We start from the raw sequence: 21,545 nt of genomic DNA, 5'->3' as shown, positions 1-21,545 counted from the left end.
ACAGAGACATATGGGGGGCAGCTGAATGGGGGGGCAGGCCTACATGGAGATTGGGGGCAGGGACACATGGGAATGGGGAGAGCAGGGTGGTGCAGAGACACATAGGGACAGGGGCAGATGTGTCTCACTGACTGGGAAAGGTTAGGGGTCAGCCAAGGTCTGCATAGGGGAGGCTCCTCAGCTTCCTAACAATCCCTTTCTCCCCCAAAAAAACCCTGTTCCATACTTCTCCCATCCACACCCAGCAACCCTTCAGTTTCACTCCCAGCCTCATTCCCAGCAATTACTTCCCTCTCCCTCAGCTCCTCCATTACCCCTGATTCCCCCAAGCCTTTGCACTGCTTCAGAGGGGTGTGGGAAATACATTTTGTATTGTAGATTAAATAAATTATTACTCATATGCCTAGTAAGGAGTCTGTTTGTCAGAAAAACATTTCATGAACCTTTTTTGTTGTCTGTATTGTTACAGACATACTTGTTGACAGGTATTTTAAAATAAATTATCAAAATATTTGTCACTGACATGATTATATTGTGTTATTTTGACAAATAAAATATGCAGAATTTTGCAGAATTTTAATTTTTTGGTGCAGAATTCTCCCAGGAGTAGCATATGTAATCACTTAGGGCTTGGAGACAAGTGATTATATGAGAATTTCCGCTTCCATAAGAGACAGACACACACATGCATACATTAAGTTTCTAGCCATGATAGCTGTGCTGAAAAATTTGAAAATATTAACCCTGACAGCTCAAAAGACAGAAGACAAATGAAAAGAAACCAACTTTTATTTTAAAAATCTCTGGATTTGTAAGGCAATTTCATGATTTTTTGAGGGGGAAGGGAGCACTGTCTCATAGCTTTTGAAGGCTTGAGGTGCACCTTTGCATCCCTAGTTCCTTTCTTAAAGAGAAGTTCTATATTTTCTGCTCTCCACCACCTGCTATGGCTCTACATACTCAAAAAGATAGAACCAGAAAATGAACAGAGATAGCCAGCAACATTTTGGGCCTACACCTGCCAGGTACTCCTCACAAAGAAATCCCATGGAAGAAGCTGGGAATTCTATGGGCAGAACTGCTGCTAGATGAGTTTCTTTTAATGGAAGAAAGCAGATACTGCAAACTAAACGTGACTTACCACAACAGAGAAAGGTGCCCCAGGCACAAAATATTGTTTGGTGTGGGACAGGTCGATAGTATAAGGAGATTTGACAAACTTCACACTACTGAGTTCTTCCTCCTGGATTTCACCACCTATTAATAGCAAACATCTTTTATGGTCCAAGACATTTTTTACTCCCACACAAAATGTTAAAAATGCAACCACAAATGAAGAAAACTAAAGTACAACAGAAATGAATGAAGCTAAGCCTTCGTTTCCAAAGACTCACGGTTTAGTTTATAATGGAATATCACTTTTCTTGGCCTTGGATTCTCTAGTATGCTCAGGCTGCTCTTCAGTCTTGTGAAGCAGCTAATCCACACAGCCAATGAAGCTGGGTTGCATTGCCAGTGTGTACTTCTCAGCCTTCCTGCTCTCCACCCTCCCACACACCTATACAACCCAATTTTCCCTTCCCTTCTGAACATCCTACACCCCCTGCTCACATCCTTCTTACTGTCCTTGCTAAGGGAACATGGTACAGATAGTGGTTTGGGGGAAAGAAAACACTTGGCATTTTTACCATTTCTGTGAATTGATAGCAGGCAGGTGATATTTCTTTACGGTTAAAGGTATTACTGAGTGTCAGGAGGGTGGACTCTGGCCCTTTGAGAGTTTCAATTTTTACTTTGGGCTTGATGCCACCACTCTCACTCCCTTTGAGTAGTTCTTTTCTCTACAATTAGTTCTATTGGGAGTACTCAAGCAGGCCTTACTCAGTGTGAGTAATGGCGGAAGAACCAGGCCATAGGTTTTTCACATTCTGGGAGGAGAGTTTTCTTTTCTGGCAAATACTTCTAATGCTTTTATGCTTGTTCGATATTTTATTCTGCAGGTTCAAAATTTTAAGATAACTTCACAATCAGCTCCTGCCCATCCAGCATTATCATTCATTGGTTTTGGCCAGGTCTCCTTCTTGCTGCAAAAAAGCCAATACATTCCTAGCAAAAATTCAGTGTGGATAGTGAGGAGAGGGGGAAAGAAACCCTTTTATAATACCTATTTGCCTCTTGTGTGCTCCCAGGGTCAGCCCCTGCTGAGTAAAGTTCATCAGCTGTGTATGCCGTTATACGCACAATTGTGTCCATAATGTTATGACTCAGACTAAATTATGGCAAGTATGAACATATATATTATCTAGCTCTCTTTCAATTGTGCTAAGTAGACCATAAAACATGATGGATGAAATCCTGGCCCTATTGAAGTCAATGGGAGTTTTGCCATTGGCTTCCATGGGTATCTCTTCACTACAGAGTTAACTCAGGAGATCTACACTCCAGCTAATTCTCTCATGTCACCCTAGCATGAGTGAGAGCAGCCACACTGTAATTGTTGCATCCACATTGATGTTGTACTCACTTGTGTGCGGCAGTAAGACTGCTGGGGCATATCCCATGGCCTTTAGTGCTGCAGTATGCTCAGATCTTGGAACATAGCCTTGGGATACCCCTTAGCCCATATAGCTGTGGGGCCTGATCCAAGGCTTCAGCACCATGGTCTGTTCCTCTGACTCCGCCCCACGTTCTGCCGTGTCTGCTAAGGTGCCATACCCCTGGTCTTAAAGTCCCTGCTTAAAAGCTTGTCATGTAGGGCTATGGGTTCTGTGCTTGGGACTGTGGGGAGCCCCCAGTCAAACTCCTTCCTAACAGGGGCAGGTAAATGGTGATTTGCTATCCTTTGCCTTGCAGTAGAAGGTCTTTAGATGTTTACTGCACTGCCTGCATTGAACAGCAGTCCTATTTGCACTTTGAGACAAGTGGATATTTCTGGTGTTGCTCCCAAAATGATGCCCTGCTGTGCTCACACCACTGGTTAACCAGAACTGTGGTTTGCTCCTTTGACTACCTAGCAGCCCGCTGGGTGTTGAGCGTAACATAGAGCTGTTTTGCAGAATTGGGCTGAGCAGGAAATGGAGCTGGCTGAGTAGAACGAAGAGTTAAATGTTGATGGACAAGTAGCTTCTGGTGCATGGGAGGCAAGTAGGAAGTGACTAGTGTAATGGGGTGGTTACCCCACTCCTGCCCTGACGGGCTTAAAACAGCCCTGGGAGAGGGCTGTGGCAGGGAAACCAGCTAATAGGCTGATTGGGGAGGCAACTGCAACTGGGCCATGCCTCAATCAGGCCTCAGCTGGCCCTATAAAAGCCAAGGAGGCCAGGAGCAGACACACAGTCTCTTTCTGCTTTCACAGAGAGAGAGAGGGGCCTGGCTGATGGGAAGCTCAGGGCACCTAGAGTAAGGCAGGGCTGAGGAAAGGCCAGAGGGGCTGGGGAGCTCCAGGCTGGCAACTGGGTTGCAGAGACAGGCAGCAGGTCCAAAGTGATGAGTGGCTTATACTGCAGTCTGCCCAAGGGAACAGGAGCTAGTTGGTGACTGGCAGTAGCCTATCACTGAGGTGAGGTGGGGATAGGGGGTGGGAGGTTCCCCGGGGAGGGGAGACCCTGATACTGAGGGGTGTACAGCCAGGGGGTAGCACCCCAGATAAAGGGGCATCTGAGTCCAGGGAGGGACACGGGGGACAAGCAGCAGTAGGACACTGGCCTGCAGAGAGTGCTTCAAGGCTGGAAACGAGCTAATTCCCAAGACACCAGCAGGAGGTGCTGCAGGGCTGAGTCTCACACCATCACACTAGGAAGAAGAGCTGGAACATACAGGACCCAGGAATGTGGTATGGCGCTGCAGGACTATCAGAACACAAACTTGGCTACAGCTGTATCCTCACTGCAAAGTGGACAGTTCGAAGCATGCCTTACTGCAAAATATGGGCTTTAACCTATCCCCCAGCTGTGCAAGCACACATGGGTTCAAGGCACATATAAGCACATGCTTTAGGATACTGTGTGTGTGGACAGTGGTGTGAGGGGTGAGCGTAAAACAAGGATAAGAACACATGATAAAGCCTGCAGCATAGACATAATGTGTGTGGACAACAGTTAAATAAGGACCTGTGTTAATTTGCAGCGAAAAGAAGTTCCATGGACCAAGATTTCACCCAATGAGAACTGTACTGGGAAAAGATCAATGAAAATGTTGTAGATTACATCAGCAAATGCTTAGTTTACTTACTTGCAGTTTCAATAACTGTAATAGAGACATATAAAAAATGCCCTTCCAAAGCAGCAATGTTCTTTGTTATTTTTTCTTCTAAAGCTTTGGTACTTAATGTGACTGTTCCTTTTCCATTTTGTATCTAAAATAAAGGTGGAAAAATATTATTGCCTTTGGTGCTTTGAATGGTATTAGATTTAAAGGTTATGTTGCACTTCTAGTAAATTGACTGTAATATTACAAGGGCCAGTGTTTTAAGGCCACTGATATTTCATTTCCAGGAATCTCAACAAATATTGAACTCAACTGGTATAAAATGGCATAGCTCCACTGAACTAATATTTAATATGATTCAATATTCAATCAAATACAATCATTTCTAATATGTTGTACTTACTGAAGGCTGTTGTTCCAGGCCTGGGAGAAAGATTTTTTTATCAGTTTCCTCTATTATGCCAAATCGCACATATGCAATACCATCTATCCCTTTTCCATAAGAGTGCCTTTAATAGGAAAAAGAATGAAGCAACAATTACAGTAATATTCACACAGTAGACAGTCTAATGTGCAATTGCTAATGAACATGAAATGGAAGTCTCTTTACCTAGCAATAAGTTAGTACTGTGCCTTTGTAATCGATTATTTCGAACTGAAATACAGTTCTAGAAACTAGTGCTATACATATGATAATCTTTGACAGCTTCGTATACAAAGCTGTAGATATACAAAGTGCAGACCTTGGATGCTTCACTTAGTCCTTGAGCTAGTCTACACTACAAAGGCTTTAACGATACAACTACATCAGTATAGAGATGCCAGCAGAGCCCCCTGGTGGAGACACAGGATATAAGAACATAACATGTACTGGCAAAAGGACTCCTTTTGTTGGTATAGCTACATGGGGATTGGAGGTTGTCAGCATAGCTATGTCAGTCAGAGGTGCGCTTTTTTTCACAGTCCTGGTCAACATAGCTCTGCCAGCATAACTTGGTAGTGTAGATCTGGTCTCTGCACCTCAGTTCCTCATCTGCAAAAAGGGGGCCATAGCACTGCCTGTGAACGATATTGCAACCCCATGCAGTATCTGTGGGGTCTCTATTCATTCTCTGTATGGTTTATGTATCATTGTGTTCTACTCCATGGGGGGAGGGTTACCACAGATCTTATAGGAACCAAAAAACAGTGGGGAGTGATTAAGGTGAGTCACTGAGACTAAACAACCGTAGAGATGTACTACCCTGGAGAGTCTTGTATATACTAGTTCAGACTGGGTTTTCCAGAGACTAGGAAACAAAGAAAGGTCTTTTAGTACAAAAGGACTAGCATTAACTCACACAAGGCCTTCTTTCTGAATCCGTGCAACGATCTCATCTTGCAAATGGGTTGGAAAGACTTTGGCCTACTTGGGCCCCAGAAGACTGATGGGTGACTTCTGATAAGTTTTGAGCATGCAGATTAGAGCTTTTATAATTTAAATATATGTTTTCTCTCTAAAGAATAAATATGCTTGCCTAGAAGGAGCTGTGTGGTAACCAGTATCTGCTGGCAATACACTGGTCACAGCCCTCAGAGAGAAAGCAAAGCACAAGGACTGGCATTGAGGCAGACTGGCTTGCTGCCTCACAGTGCAGCCTTAAAACTCTGGTCAGAAGGGAGACTCATGTAGATCACCACTCAAAAGAGGTGATGGTGGGAGCCAGAAACCTTAAGTGGGTGCCCTTGAGAGATCACCGACAGGGAATACAGATGCAGTTACCCTGGAACCGTGACTCTGCCTGTGAAGGGGTGGACTAGACCCAAAGGCCCCCTGCTGGAGGCCTCAGGGTTCTGCCACACCCATCCCAGGAAAGGAGCAATGCAGAGGTCCTCCAAACAGGCTAGAGTGGCTGTAGGGTAGAAGCATCCAGTCAGGCCCCAGGAGGGCCATATAAAAGGAGCTGCAGAACAGAGCAGCAGTTAGTTGCTGCTGGAAGCTGGAGAAGAAACGACTGCATGCCTGCCTTGCTGAGGGAACTGCAGCACAATGGATGGCAGGGACTGGAGGGAGCGAGAGGCTGCTGGCTGGCTACTAGGTCTGAGCCAAAGACAGTGTGCTAACACGGACCGGGGAAGCAATGAAGGAGCTCCTGTCTAGCTGTGGACACTGAGTAGGGACTGAGCATGTGGAGGACTGCAGGAAGATAGTGTCTCCAGGGAGGAAGCTTTGGGATACAGCCCCATACCAGGGCTAGACTGATTTAAAGACCATGGACACACCCAACCAGAAGGGGTGCTCGAGAGAGGCAGGTGTCAACCCTGCTACACTGCCCTACCTTACAAGCGTGTTAAAATTATGAGGTTCTCATATACTACAGTGATGGGGCATATAAGTGCCTAAGATTGATATAGCAATTAAAGAAACATCACATTTCTGAGACTCTCTGCATAAAGGATCAACCCTACAGTAACCGCTAATGTAGGACCAGTATTTCCAATTCAGACTACAGATGGCCTAAAAACCGAACTATTTCTCTGAAATCATTGAATTTTCAGGGTTTTGGTAAAATAGAACCTAGATTTAAACTGCTCTTGGTTCTCCTAGTCTCTGCGTGAAACCTGTGCATGAGAACATAATGTCTAAGAAACTGTATTCATGCTACTTATTTTTAAATAAATAGCAAACGTTGCTCATCTGTTTTCATCGTGATCACTCTTTGCTTAGTGGAGGGGTGTCAATAACCTATTCCCAGATTTGGACTTTAGCATCCAAAATATGGGGGTTAGCATGAAAACCTCCAAACTTAGTTACCAGCTTGGACCTGGTACTGCTGCCCCCCCCCCAAAATTAGAGTGTTTTGGGGCACTTTGGTCCCCCCAAAAACCTTCCCTGGGGACCCCCAGACCCAAATCCCTTGAGTCTCACAACAAAGGGAAATAAACCTTCCCCCCCCCCCGGTGTTCCTGGAGAGATACACAGAAGCAAACTCCGTGAAGCTAAACAGAGGGATTCCACCCTCCCCGTTCCCAGCCTGGAGAACAGAATTACCGAGAGTCAATCTCTATTCCCCCCTCACCCAGAGGGAATGCAAAGTCAGGCTAGTACATCTAACACACACAGATGTCCCCCTGACTTCTTCCTCCCACCAATTCCCTGGTGAGTACAGACTCAATTTCCCTGGAATCCTCCACTAAAGAAAAACTCCAACAGGTCTTAAAAGAAAGCTTTATATAAAAAAAAAGAAAGAAAAATACATAAAAATGGTCTTTCTGTATTAAGGTGACAAATACAGGGTCAATTGCTTAAAAGAATATTGAATAAACAGCCTTATTCAAAAAGAATACAATTCAAAGCACTCCAGCAACTATAGACATGTAAATACAAAACAAAAAACCAACTTTGTACTTACAACTTGGAAACAGAAGATTAGAAAGCAGGAAATAGAAAAATCCTTCTCATAGCTGAGAGAGATTGAGGCAGACAGAAGACAAAGAACTCAGATGCAAACTTCCCTCCACCCAGAGTTGAAAAAATCCTGTTTCCTGATTGGTCCTCTGGTCAGGTGCTTCAGGTTACTTTTTTTTCAGGTGAAAGAGACATTAACCCTTAGCTATCTGTTTATGACAAGGGGACTTAAAGTTGATGATATTATTCTAAAATTAGAAGTTGACCCACATCAAGCTACCAGATCCAAACACCACTGAGCTTTGGGAAAAGTTCAGATCTGGGTCTGAACTAACAGCTGAGGTCCACCTCTATCTAAATCATAAGTTACTGGGCTTTAGAATGTTGCTAACTCTTATACTCGCTGATCTACCTTTTAATTAAAAATAATTAATTTTATTGTCTTAGGGACTTGTTGATCTAGCAATCCAGAAAGAAATTCTCTCTCATCTTCATCTCTTTTACAGCTCATAAAGAAAGCCACAAACCCTGTTTCCTTATTTATCAGACGGCATCTCATTAGCACAGAAGCAGCATTTCACCGCAATGTTTCAAGAAAGAAGAGACAGAGAAAAAGGACCAGAATATGAGAGACTGAAGGAGAAAAGCTTGAGAAAAACCAGAGCCTGCTCCCATTAAAGTTAGTGGAAACTCTCCAACTGATTTCTTTTATACAGGATCAGATGTTAGATGACCTGCAGCATGTACACAGAAACAAGAATTATGAGAAGTATATGATATATGATCCATAACAATGTAAAAAATCTAATATCTGTCTATTTAGGTACCTATGTGGCCCTCATCAACCTAGTATCTAAGCATCTAATCTAGAAAACAAACATTTTAAAAAAAGATTTGGTTATTTAAATGGTCAAATTAAGCAACATACAATTATTAATTCCGTCAAGCCACTCCAAGTAGTGCATTTTGACTTCTCATACGGCTTGAAAGCATTCAGTCTTCAAACTTGGGGCCTCAAAAGATGCATTTGCCAACAATTGAACTGCCTCTCATAGACTCATAGACTCTAGGACTGGAAGGGACCTCGAGAGGTCATCGAGTCCAGTCCCCTGCCCTCATGGCAGGACCAAATACTGTCTAGACCATCCCTAATAGACATTTATCTAACCTACTCTTAAATATCTCCAGAGATGGAGATTCCACAACTTCCCTAGGCAATCTATTCCAGTGTTTAACTACCCTGACAGTTAGGAACTTTTTCCTAATGTCCAACCTAAATCTCCCTTGCTGCAGTTTAAGCCCATTGCTTCTTGTTCTATCATTGGAGGCTAAGGTGAACAAGTTTTCTCCCTCCTCCTGATGACACCCTTTTAGATACTTGAAAACTGCTATCATGTCCCCTCTCAGTCTTCTCTTTTCCAAACTAAACAAACCCAATTCCTTCAGCCTTCCTTCATAGGTCATGTTCTCAAGACCTTTAATCATTCTTGTTGCTCTTCTCTGGACCCGCTCCAATTTCTCCACCTTTCTTGAAATGCGGTGCCCAGAACTGGACACAATACTCCAGTTGAGGCCTAACCAGCGCAGAGTAAAGCGGAAGAATGACTTCTCGTGTCTTGTTTACAACACACCTGTTAATGCATCCCAGAATCATGTTTTCTTTTTTTGCAACAGTATCACACTGTTGACTCATATTAAGCTTGTGGTCTACTATGACCCCTAGATCTCTTTCTGCCATACTCCTTCCTAGACAGTCTCTTCCCATTCTGTATGTGTGAAACTGATTGTTCCTTCCTAGGTGGAGCACTTTGCATTTATCTTTATTGAACTTCATCCTGTTTACCTCAGACCATTTCTCCAATTTGTCCAGATCATTTTGAATGTTGACCCTGTCTTCCAAAGCAGTTGCAATCCCTCCCAGTTTGGTATCGTCCGCAAACTTAATAAGCATACTTTCTATGCCAACATCTAAATCGTTGATGAAGATATTGAACAGAACCGGTCCCAAAACAGACCCCTGCGGAAGCCCACTTGTTATACCTTTCCAGCAGGATTGGGAGCCATTAACAACTACTCTCTGAGTATGGTTATCCAGCCAGTTATGCACCCACTTTATAGTAGCCCCATCTAAATTGTACTTTCCTAGTTTATCTATAAGAATATCATGGGAGACTGTATCAAATGATATCACATCCACCGCTTCTCCCTTATCCACAAGGCTCATTATCCTATCAAAGAACGCTATCAGATTAGTTTGACACGATTTGTTCTTTACAAATCCATGCTGGCTATTCCCTATCACCTTACCACCTTCCAAGTGTTTGCAGATGATTTCTTTGATTACCTGCTCCATTATCTTCCCTGGCACAGAAGTTAAACTAACTGGTCTGTAGTTTCCTGGGTTGTTTTTATTTCCCTTTTTATAGATGGGCACTATATTTGCCCCCTTCCAGTCTTCTGGAATCTCCCCCGTCTCCCATGATTTCCCAAAGATAATAGCTAGAGGCTCAGATACCTCTTCTATTAACTCCTTGAGTATTCTAGGATGCATTTCATCAGGCCCTGGTGACTTGGAGGCATCTAACTTCTCTAAGTGATTTTTTACTTGCTCTTTTCTTATTTTCTCTTCTAAACCTACTCTCTTCCCGTAAGCATTCACTATACTAGACATTCCTCTCCTGTCTTATGGATTAATTTAATTATTAATTACAAGGAGTGGAGGAAGTGACAGAGCTCACTTTTTCTTATCCTCAACTCTCGTAAAAAAGACGCCATTAAAATATACTTACGTCGCATAAATATCAAATGTAAAGGTCTTGTTCCAAATATGGTAGAATGGCTCAAATGGGATAAGTTTGACTTCAAAAGATGGAAGTTCTGCACAAAAGAACACAAAAAATAAAGATCCTGTCTAAAAGAATTCACATTTCAAGTGCGCCTTCAACTCCCAAGAGTTCATAATGCACAAGGCTTCGGAAAAATTGGCAGCTCTTTGTTCCTGCACTGAAAGGTGTGCAGAGAAAGTTGAAGCCTCCATTTAAGCTTTAGGCAAAAGCAGAGCAATCTTTGATAGCCCTCTGGCTAACCAGTAGTTGGAGCTATATTACAACGGCATAGAGACAGATAGACTCTGGACAGGAGCCTGATCTCACAAAAACTAATTTATATCCACTAAAGTCAATGATCTCACATATGTAAAATATATGAGAGATCAGAATCAGGCCCACTGGCTGAGTGATACTCTTAGAGTCGGTTGTTCCTCACCAAAGTACATTCATTATAAAATCCTTCAGTTCACTAAGGCTCAGATCGTGATTGGCCCCTATATGGGTGCATAGGGATGAGAGGGTGCAAATTCTTCTCAATTCAAGCACCTTGCACATGGATTGGCTCAGCTGAGTGTCAAGACTGTTTCTCCGTGCATTTCTTTGAGTCCAAGGCACTCTAGAGGGGTAGAGCCATTGCCCTGCTACCTCCAATCACTTCCCTCTTCCCCCCACCCCACTGCACTTGGCCCACACAGCAATTCAGACACACTGGGGTGAGTAACCATCATCATCTTAATGGATGGTAGAGACTGTGCGCTATCATATGCACCAGGGAACACAGCGAGGGATTACACCTCCTTGAGGTATAATCCCACAAAGCGCTGGTCGAAGAATGGTTAACATGACATCCTACTTGGGTCACTGCCTATCAAGCCCATTTGGCCCCCAGTTATCTAGAAGATCTAATATCTTAGCACAACCAGATATTTCGCTGTGATATAGTCAGAACTTCACGTACTCATGCTCCCAGTTAAACATTAGCTTACCATAGCTTTTAACTTCAAATTCAGCTGAACTATTGGACATTCATAACCCATCAAACAGGCCAGGATTTTCCAGTTTCCAGGACTAGTGTTCAGATTAAATAGAAAGGAGAAAGTTTCTCTTACTCAATAGATTTTCAAAAGCAATTTAAACATATTTAATGTATTGCTAAATAGAATAAGGAAAAAACCAACCACCCAGCAGTTGAAACCAAACACCAATGTTTGCTTCCTTCCTTTGTTTCACCCTTTAACAATGATTTTTCCTTCTTTTTACTTTCCATTTGCTGCTGGGAAGCCCATAATGTTTTTCTGGAAGTACTGAAGTCTGGTTTGAAAGAGACACTTTGGGAGAGCATGAGGAACAAGCCAATAAATTAGCCATGTTGCAAACTACATGGAACACAGATTACCCCTAAAAACCTATATGAAGAAGACAGTCACAGTATATTCGCAAAAGGCAATCTTCATGCTATGAGCTCTAATTAATTCAGCATAGCATTTAAGTACGTTTAACTTTAAGCACATGCTTAAGTCTCATTGAAGTCAATGGGATTCAAGCTTGTACTAAAATGCTTAAACATAAATGCTATACTGAAGAGGGATGGATTTAAGCACATGATTACAATTAAGCAGTTTGCTGAACTGGGGATTTAATAATTTAGAATACGTATAGCCACACCATATAAGCACTAAACGGTTGAGCTGGCTCTTGCAAGGATCAAGGTGTCTTCCACCAGGATCTCAGGGCCACACAAGACTGGGCCATCATTTCCTGCCAAATGTCATTTTCTAAAAGGATGTCATAGCTGTGCTTGAATGTAATCAAAGCAGAAACATCTCCTTCCTCTGTTACGGGACTGTAGCGCCCCTCCCTTTGTCCCCAGGGTGAGGAACCTTTACCCTTCTTGTTTTTAAGGTTTATCTTTTTAGTATGTGTTTCATGTTTTCCAGCAGTAGGGGGAGCCATGGCTTGGCATGTATAGTCATGCTGTGCATGTGCATGTGACAGGGCACATGAGTAGGCTAGGATATATATGAGTGCGTTAAAAGCTTCTCCATGTACTGTGTGATGGAGGCATGACAGATTCTAGACAGAGAAACAGGTTCATTGGCCCATAGCCGGTATGCCCTACCAGACCACCCAGCAGGGAATGAGATTTTCCTTACTTGCTGTAATTGTAGCCTAGAAGCATATATTTAGATCTTATTGTAGTATTCAATAAAATGGTTAAAATCCACCTGATCTCTCTCAAACTTCTCTGAATTGCACTGGGGAAAGGGCACGCCGTCCTACCTCCCTGCTCTAACAAAGGATGGCAAAACTAAACAACACTGGTGAGGAAGGGAAAATTGTTTCCAAACAGAGACTGTGTATCTCTCTAGTCACTTTTAGTTGAAGAAATTTCTGATGCTCCCAAATAATAATAGTAGTAATTTTGATATGTTGACACATTGAAGATTATGCCACAGTAACTTACTCTGCAATGTCAGGTATCACAAAATGTCCACTGGTCATTGGCTTTGTCTGCAATGCTAATTTTTTAACCACCATTCCTTTTGAATTCTATTGAGAAAAAAACAAAAACAAAAATACAGCTCATATCCTCAGAATGAAACAGTTGTGTCATTAGCTGAAGTTTGCATCTAGATCCTGGGGAGGGGAACGAGCAAGATTGCTCTAATTTTTCCTTTCTTTAGGATTCCACTTTTCTGCCAGACCTCCATACTCCACTTTAGACTGAGAAAGACTATATCAGATTCTCTTCACAGCCTGTAAACACCACTCCTCTTCTGACTGGAAGAATTACTGCTAAATGACACAGTAAATTGCCCTGACAGTCCTCCCTGCCCTTTCTGGCCTAGGAAGGAAGGAAGAAATTGGACCCAAGGTTCCAACATGATGGTGCACAGAACTAGTCCTTGGCTACTCAATCAGCCATATGCTGAATGTCTTAATACAATTATTGTTCTTTACCTTATATTTGAGGATATACTTTTAAACAGTCCCCCCTCATGAGACCTGGGATGGGAAAACTAACAGAGCCTCTCTCATTTACTTACAGGTTCAAGTCTGAAACAATTTGGTAATACTAGGGTTGTCAAGCGATTAAAAAAATTAATCACATTGTAAAATTGTAGAGCCTACAAGTCCACTCAGTCCTACTTCCTGTTCAGCCAGTCACTCACACAAACAAGTTAGTTTACACTTGCAGGAGATAATGCTGCCCTTTTCTTTTTTATAATGTCACTTGAAAGTGAAAACCAGTGTTCTCATGGTACTGTTGTAGCTGGCATCGCAAGATATTTATACGCCAGATGCATTAAATATTCATATGCTTCAACCACTATTCCAGGGGACATGCATCCATGCTGATGATGGGTTCTGCTCGATAACAATCCAAAGCAGTGCAGACTGATGCATGTTCATTTTCATTATCTGAGTCAGATGCCACTAGCAGAAGGTTGATTTTCTTTTTTGGTATTTTGAATTCTGTAGTGTCCACATCAAAGTATTGCTCTTTTAAGACTTCTGAAAGCGTGCTCCATGCCTCATCCCTCTCAGATTTTGGAAGGCACTTCAGATTCTTAAACCTTGGGTTGAGTGCTGTAACTATCTTTAGAAATCTCACATTGGTACCTTCTTTGCATTTTGTCAAATCTGAAGTGAAAGTGTTCTTAAAATGAACAACATGTGCTGGGTCATCATCCAAGAATGCTATAACAGGAACTATATGGCAGAATATGGATAAAACAGAGCAGGGGATATACATTTCTCCCCAAGGAATTCAGTCACAAATTTAATTAACACCTTATTTATTTAACAAGTGTCATCGGTATGGAAGCACGTCCTCTGGAATGGTGGCCAAAGCATGAAAGGGCATACAAATGTTAGCATATCTGTCATGTAAATTCTTTGCAATGCCAGCTACAAAAGTGCCATGCAAATGCCTGTTCTCACTTTCTGGTGACACTGTAAACAAGAAGAGGGCAGCATTATCTCCCATAAATGTTAAACTTGTTTGTCTTAGCGACTGGTGAACAAGAAATAGGACTGAGTGGACTTGTAGGCTACGAAGTTTTACATTCTTTTGTTTTTGTGTGCAGTTATGTAACAAAAAAAATCTACATATGTAAATTGCACTTTCACAACAAGATTGCACTACAGTACTTGTATGAGGTGAATTCAGAAGTACTATTTCTTTTGTTTACAGTACTATTTTTCATTTTTACAGTGTAAATATTTATAATAAAAATAGTATACACTTTGATTTCAATTACAACACAGAATACAATATATATGAAAATGTAGAAAAACATCCAAAATATTTAATACATTTCAATTGGTATTCTATTGTGTAACAGTGTGATAATCATGATTAATTTTTTTAATTGTGATTAAATTTTTTTGAGGTAATCATGTGAGTTAACTATAATTCAGGGGTCGGCAACCTTTCATAAGTGCTGTGCCGAGTCTTCATTTATTCACTCTAATTTAAGGTTTCGCTGCCGGTAATATATTTTAACATTTTTAGAAGGTCTCTTTCTATACGTCTATAATATATAACTAAACTATTGTTGTATGTAAAGTAAATAAGGTTTTTAAAACGTTTAAGAAGCTTCATTTAAATTTAAATTAAAATGCAGAGCCCCCCAGAGCGGTGGCCAGGACCTGGGCAGTGAGTGTGCCACTGAAAATCAGCTCGCGTGCTGCCTTCGGCACACGTGCCATAGGTTGCCTACCCCTGCTATAATTAATTGACAGCCCTAATAATGACTGAAAGTTGTCACCATCGGATAGCTGCCCAATGACCATATGAAATAAATTGATGGTCTCTACTCAGTTCTTAAAGGACAAATGTCCATGCCACAAAAACACATCAGTTAACTGGAACTCTTGATGGAGGTCTTGGAAGCCACCTCTGCACAAGAAATTTTTTTAACCAGATTCTTTCAATTGTGAATGAAAGTGCAATTGCACCCTCAAAAACCATCATTGGAACCAGTCTCACTCTTGAACTTCCTGGAGAAATACCTACCACAGTTTACATACTCACTAGTACAATGACTTGAATCTTCTCATTTGCAGGTTTCATTGCATTGTCCAAGGTGAAGATCCTGTACTTGACTATATAATAAAATGGTAAAGCTGAGGGTTTCATTTTACCTTTCTAAAATACACATTCTAGTTCTAGTTTCATGTTGTTAACTGAGTCAATCAATTCAGGAAGGCAAATCAAATAATCAGAAACGTAATAAAAAACCCTACCACTGTCTTTTCCAGGTTATACTGTATGAAGCAAGATAAATATGAATAAATGTGTTTGCTGCTTTAAGAATATCTCTTATAAAAGATAGAGTAAGTTTGGTTCCACAACAGTATCATTACAGGTACTTAACCATTGCAACTCAAATGCGTATAAGGTTGAGCTCCCTGTGTTATCACTTAATCCAGTCTCATATTTTGTCACTTTACAATCACTAAAAGGGGATATACTGCGAGTCACAAAGCTCTGTAAGTTCCCCCTGAATTTTAATATTTTTCGGATGAGAGTCATTGCTGTGTGCTTGAGGAGGAAGTTCCAGATTCTACTTGGACCCTGGATGAATGTCTAAGGGCTAGGAGAAGGAACAAAAAAATTCTTTCCCCTTTTGTGCCATTACACAGAACTATGTAACAATGCAGCAGACCAGAGTTTACTGAAGTACAAGTGCCTAGAGTCTACTGCAGCTGTTGGACGCACATAGAGGGTCGGGGGAGTAGTGAGGTTTTTGCCATAAAGTGAAGAATTTGCCATTAATTTTTTTCCCTAACAGCAACCACATGATATAGAGTATTTTTAACCTCTGAAAAGTAGTACTATTTTTTTTAACCTTTTGTACTAGGTGTGTATATAGGTTTATCTGTCTGAATAAAAATGTAGCCCTTCTTGGAAGACAGGAGGATGCGAGTGTGCTGAGGATGTTCCTTAAAAAGCTCCTTGCTTTCAGTGACTAGGAGAACATACGGTTTTCGTCTTTTCTTGAACATATCTTCAGGCATCAAATCAGGTTTGACCTGAATATAATGGAAGAACAGTGTTAGATCCTCCCCTGGTGTTATTCAATGTAGCTCCACTGAATTCCAAGGAGCTATGCCAACTTAGAGCAGTTGAGAATCTAGCCTAAGAAGTTTATCCGACTGAAGTATCCATGAAATAGTTGAAGATTTGATACCATTTGTATGGCTCATAACATTTTTATACAGATGGTACTCAAGTTTATTTCTATTTTTGGACTATTATTTCTTTGGCATTAGAAATGCAATTCACTTCCTAATTCGCTGCCATGGAACTATGAAAAAGTAAAACACCTTTCAAATTAAATATAATTAAAACTTAATTACTTTTTAGCCTAACTACATATTATTTTCTTGTTACCATGCCATTTGGTGGTTGTAATATACCCCATATTCCCTTATTTATTCAAAGTTTGGTTAGAATGTTGTCTGATGCATATTAATAAGGGCTACCAAATGTCCTGCTTAGAAAGGAGATCAAACCAAAGCTGCAGATCTGAAATTTAGGGGATATTCAGATCAAGTTGGAATTTTGCAGCATGTCCCTGTCTCCACAATATTCCAAAACAAAACCCCAGATCTCAACTCTCCTGAACTTTAAGGACTCATTTCAACAGCCACTAAGAGTAAGCAGGCTTTGGGGTGCAATGCAGCAGGTCCTTAACAGCTCACAGCAATAGCGTACATTTTCAGATTAGAAGACCATACATTCTACCCCTAGGTATGGAAAGTGCCCATCACACTCTGGGTGCTACCACAATCTTAGGCCTGGTCTACACTAGAAAATTAGGTCAGTATAACCATGTTGCTCAGGGGTGTGCAAGATTTACACCCCGAGTGGTGGAGTTAAAACAACCTAAGTCCCCATTAGACAGTGCTAGGTCAATGGAAGAATTCTTCTGTCAATTTAGCTACCTTCTCTTGGGGAGGTGTATTACCTATGCTGACGGAAGAATCTCTCCCATTGGTATAGGTAGTGTCCGCATTGAAGCACTACAGCAGTGCAACTGCAGTGGTGCAGCTGTGATGTGTAGAGTTTTAAGTTTAGACAAGCCCTCAATAATAAAAGGGAAGACGACCACTTTCTCTAAATGGAACTGGGAAGTGATTTGCCAAGGCAGCAGGGCCCATATTCCATTCCCCATTCTCATGAAAAAGTCACGGAATCTTTATTAATCAAAAGTGATCAGGAACTTGTGTCTACCTACTGCATAGAAGATAGCACCTATCATCACAAAGTAGGGTGACCAGATGTTCTGATTTTGGGATCTTTTTCTTATATACCCTCTACCCCTGTCTCAATTTTTCACATTTGCTGTCAGGTCACCCTATCACAAAGATCCCACTGAAACCATGCTGGGGCACTTCTTTAGTAGTATAGACTCAGAAAACAGAGTGCCACCAACTGAACCAGCAATACCCACTCCACACAGTGCTTGAGTTTTCCTATTCAAGCTTTGACCCTGTCTAGTCACTGATATCACAAATTCCCAGCTCATGATGATGACATGACTCCAGACAGATTTTTAAATGACAGCTTTTGGTTACTAGCATGACTGTAGACTCACCATAATTTTTTTCATTTCCTGATAGTTGTTCTCTTGGCTGAGGGTAAAGACAGTCATGTCTGATAGTAGCTCACTATTTATCTCATCCTTGAAATATACTGTAACTTTGACAGAGCTCTGTGCTCCGTGTACTTGAACAGTTATTGTCTCATGTTCTCCCACATGTACCACATTTGGTGCAGTAATAAGAAATCTAAAAACCAGATAGAATAGACTATTTACTGACTTTTGTGGATTTTTTTTTAAACAGACATTAAAAAAGCATCCATCAAGTGCAAACTTTTCAAAAGACACTAAACAACAGACTTCTCAATTCCCCCAGATCAAACCAACCCAGCAACAACATAAAACAATAGAAATCAAAACTCTTTCCCCATAATTCTCAGCCACCCTGAATCACCATAACCAGTCCTACCCCAAATTCATCTCACACAGAAAGGGGGAAAGGGTGGACCTTGTAGGCGAATAATGACTACCAATGCCCAGTTTAATAGAGAGCAAGATTAGACAGGCTCATGCCTACATATCTGGAGGTAATACCAGGCAGTGCATTAATAACGCTATAAAATTTGTGTATTTTATACTTGAAAACATGTATCTTCAACTGATGGTACCAATACTTTCCATATACTATCCATTCCCCCAAATGCTTCCATATGTCAACAGGTATCACTTCCATCTTATATATGTTGAGTTATAGATAGTTCATCTTCATCCGGATGCTTATCTCCCTAAAATACTAGCAATACAAGACTATAGAATCTGGGTTTCACGAGAAGGAGATAGGGAGTTGAGTGTCAGCCAGCTATGCTTTCTGTCCCATGGCATTTGTCATTAAGCAGAAAACTAATAAGTAATATACTTACGATGGCGCTTGTTCTGCATTGCACAAGAATGCATAAATGCTCAGCACAAATACCAGCCTTTCCATCAAGAACCTTTGCAGTATAAATTTCCTTGCTGCAAAAAAGATCTATCAGAAGAACATTAACAACCTCCCTTTGAGATGGCGGTGGTTAGAATGGGGCTGACCGCAGATTACATCAGTTATCAGTCTCTATCCTGGGTTACTCATTAATAACCCTCAATATTGTGCAATCAATAGAGACTGAAGGTTCCAGAGATGTAAAAACATAGCCCAGGGATGCACATTCTAGAGCTAATCAAGACTTTGAATGTTATTATTCAGCCTCCATAGACCAGAGTCTTTGCAGCTGCAATATTTTCAAATGTTGGTCATTTAAAACCATGTGGAGGGAAGTTCTTATAGTATGTGCCTACTTTAATAGTGTAAGTTCTGAAAATGCAATCCTTAAAACCAGTTTCATGAAAAAGGTGGCATGACAAAAACAATTGCAATAAGCCAATTCTTCATTCTGAGTGGGGAATAAAACAAACGGTGCTTTTTTCTATCTGAGTGTAACTTTGTTCTAGTAAGAAAGTTTCTTTCCTGTGTGTTTAAACACTGATTGGATTTAGTGATTATGAAGACATGAGAAATACTGATTACAGTCAAGTATAGTATGGGCAGGCACTCAGCCAAGTTCACAATGGAACTTCTCCAACGCAACTCCGTCCTGGCCTGCAATACTCCAACTATCACATTCTGGCCTTTTCCTGAGCAAAGCCTGAGGGTTGCATTGAACCATACCAGATTATGTGCTGGGTTTGTGTTGTGGACAAATGCTCACTGCAGGCACGAATTAAAGACATCCATTCAGTTGGATCTGGTCACACTTTATGGATGTCCTGGAGGCCCACATCCTCTTTTCTCTCATCTTGTTTTAGCCTCTTTTCTCCAAAATCTGGTCAATTGTTATCAGGGCACAGTTCAATTTCCTTGACAGGACAGTGACCATTAGTGAGATTAGCAGACATGCCACTAAGGCAATGGTTTTCAACCAGGGGTACATCAACTCATCTAGGTATTTGCCTAGTTTTACAACAGGTTACATTAAAAAGCACTAGCCAAGTCAGTACAAACTAAAATTTCATACAGACAAGGACTTATTTATACCGCTCTATAGACTATACACTGAAATGTAAGTACAATATGTACATTCCAATTGATTTATTTTATAATTATATGGTAAAAAGAAGAAAAACCATTTTTCAGTAACAGTGTGCTGTGACACTTTTGTATTTATATGTCTGATTTGTAAGCAAGTAGTTTTTAAGTGAGGTAAAACTTGGGGTACACAAGACAATTAGACGTCTGAAAAGGACCAGTAGTCTGGAACGGTTGAACTGCAATAAGGTGTGTGAACAACCTTGAAGAATGGTTCAAAATTAAAATGTGTCTAAAGAGCTCAAAAAGCACAGTTCTCTGATTCCAGCGCCACTCCCACCCATCACTTTCTATATGTTGGTTGGAGTTGGAGTGGACAATTTCTTTATGTGATAACAGTCACTTCTCTGATTTTAATTAGGTGGCACATTCCAAAACATCCTGCTTCTTTTCTCTCTTCATTTTCATGTCAAGGCCTTTCTGAATGTATGTTCAGTGATACAATTTACCTACAGGGAGTTAGGTTTTTATTGCTTGTTTGTATCTGTATGAGACCAGAAACACAGCCCATGTAACCAATGGCCTTTTCAGTGTCTTGATTTTATTACAAGGGGCTAATGTATTCTGGGCATTCAGAGACAGCATCATGAAAAGATGCATTCAGAGAAATGCCCCCTTATACATTCTTATGAAAACAAATGAATTTCAAAATTAAAGCAATGGTCAGTTGTGTCTATCCTTGGTCAGTTGTGTCTATCCTTAAACAGATAAGAAGCCCATGTTCATTGTCTGGTCTAAGGCACATATGAACCCTGGCTTCTAGAGATGAAAGGTGAGTGTAGCGATGCTAATGCTAGCCCCCTGCTTCAGCTCTTTAGAATGGGAGAGACAGTGATAGTAATAATACTGAGCTCTCATATAGTGCTTTTCAACGTAGATCTCAAAGCACTTGATGAACCAAGGTCCCTGTTTTACAGATGAGGAAACTAAGGCAGAGAGGTCATAGAATATCAGGGTTGGAAGGGACCTCGGAAGGTCATCTAGTCCAACCCCCTACTCAAAGCAGGATTAATCTCCAGACAGTTTTTTACCCCAGATCCCTTAATGCCCCCCTCAAGGACTGAACTCACAACCCTAGGTTTAAGAGGCCAATGCTCAAGCCACTGAGCTATCCCTCAGTTGAAGTGACTTGTCCAAGATCACCCAGCAGGTCAGTGGTAGAGCCGAGCATAGAACCTGGGTCACCTGCTTCTCACTAAGTAACAATAAAAATAAAGCTTTGATTCATTTATTTGTTTTAACTATTTAGATACATAAATCCTCATTCAAGAGTGAGGCACTCATGGTAGCGATCCATCTTTAAGATGGTCCAAGAATAGTTTCTAAAGGTTTTTTATAAAATTAATTGCAACAGCCTCCACCCTCTTCTGTGCGGATCATTGGTAGGGATTGAACCAGTGCCCTCTAGTTAGTTACAAAGCAGATATTTACCACTTGAGCTGAAG

General features: G+C 41.2%; 1 protein-coding gene across 1 annotated transcript in view; it reads right to left on the bottom strand.

The window, feature by feature from the left end:
* The window catches only part of LOC115652173 (complement C4-like), a 93,716-nt gene extending 74,483 nt beyond the window's left edge, over window positions 1-19,233 (bottom strand). The window contains 11 exon segments of the mRNA XM_030563872.1: window positions 1,142-1,257; window positions 4,231-4,354; window positions 4,610-4,715; window positions 10,384-10,471; window positions 11,409-11,450; window positions 11,453-11,490; window positions 12,887-12,972; window positions 15,464-15,534; window positions 16,281-16,464; window positions 18,033-18,225; window positions 18,899-19,233. Coding sequence (XP_030419732.1) covers window positions 1,142-1,257; window positions 4,231-4,354; window positions 4,610-4,715; window positions 10,384-10,471; window positions 11,409-11,450; window positions 11,453-11,490; window positions 12,887-12,972; window positions 15,464-15,534; window positions 16,281-16,464; window positions 18,033-18,225; window positions 18,899-18,963 — 1,113 coding nt within the window. The 5' untranslated portion in view covers window positions 18,964-19,233.
* Window positions 19,234-21,545: the final 2,312 nt, after the last annotated feature.

Source organism: Gopherus evgoodei, chromosome 1 (assembly GCF_007399415.2).
Source record: "Gopherus evgoodei ecotype Sinaloan lineage chromosome 1, rGopEvg1_v1.p, whole genome shotgun sequence".
Classification (NCBI taxonomy): Eukaryota; Metazoa; Chordata; order Testudines; family Testudinidae; genus Gopherus; species Gopherus evgoodei.
Note: the sequence above shows the minus strand (reverse complement) of the source record. Positions and strands in the feature narration are given on the sequence as shown.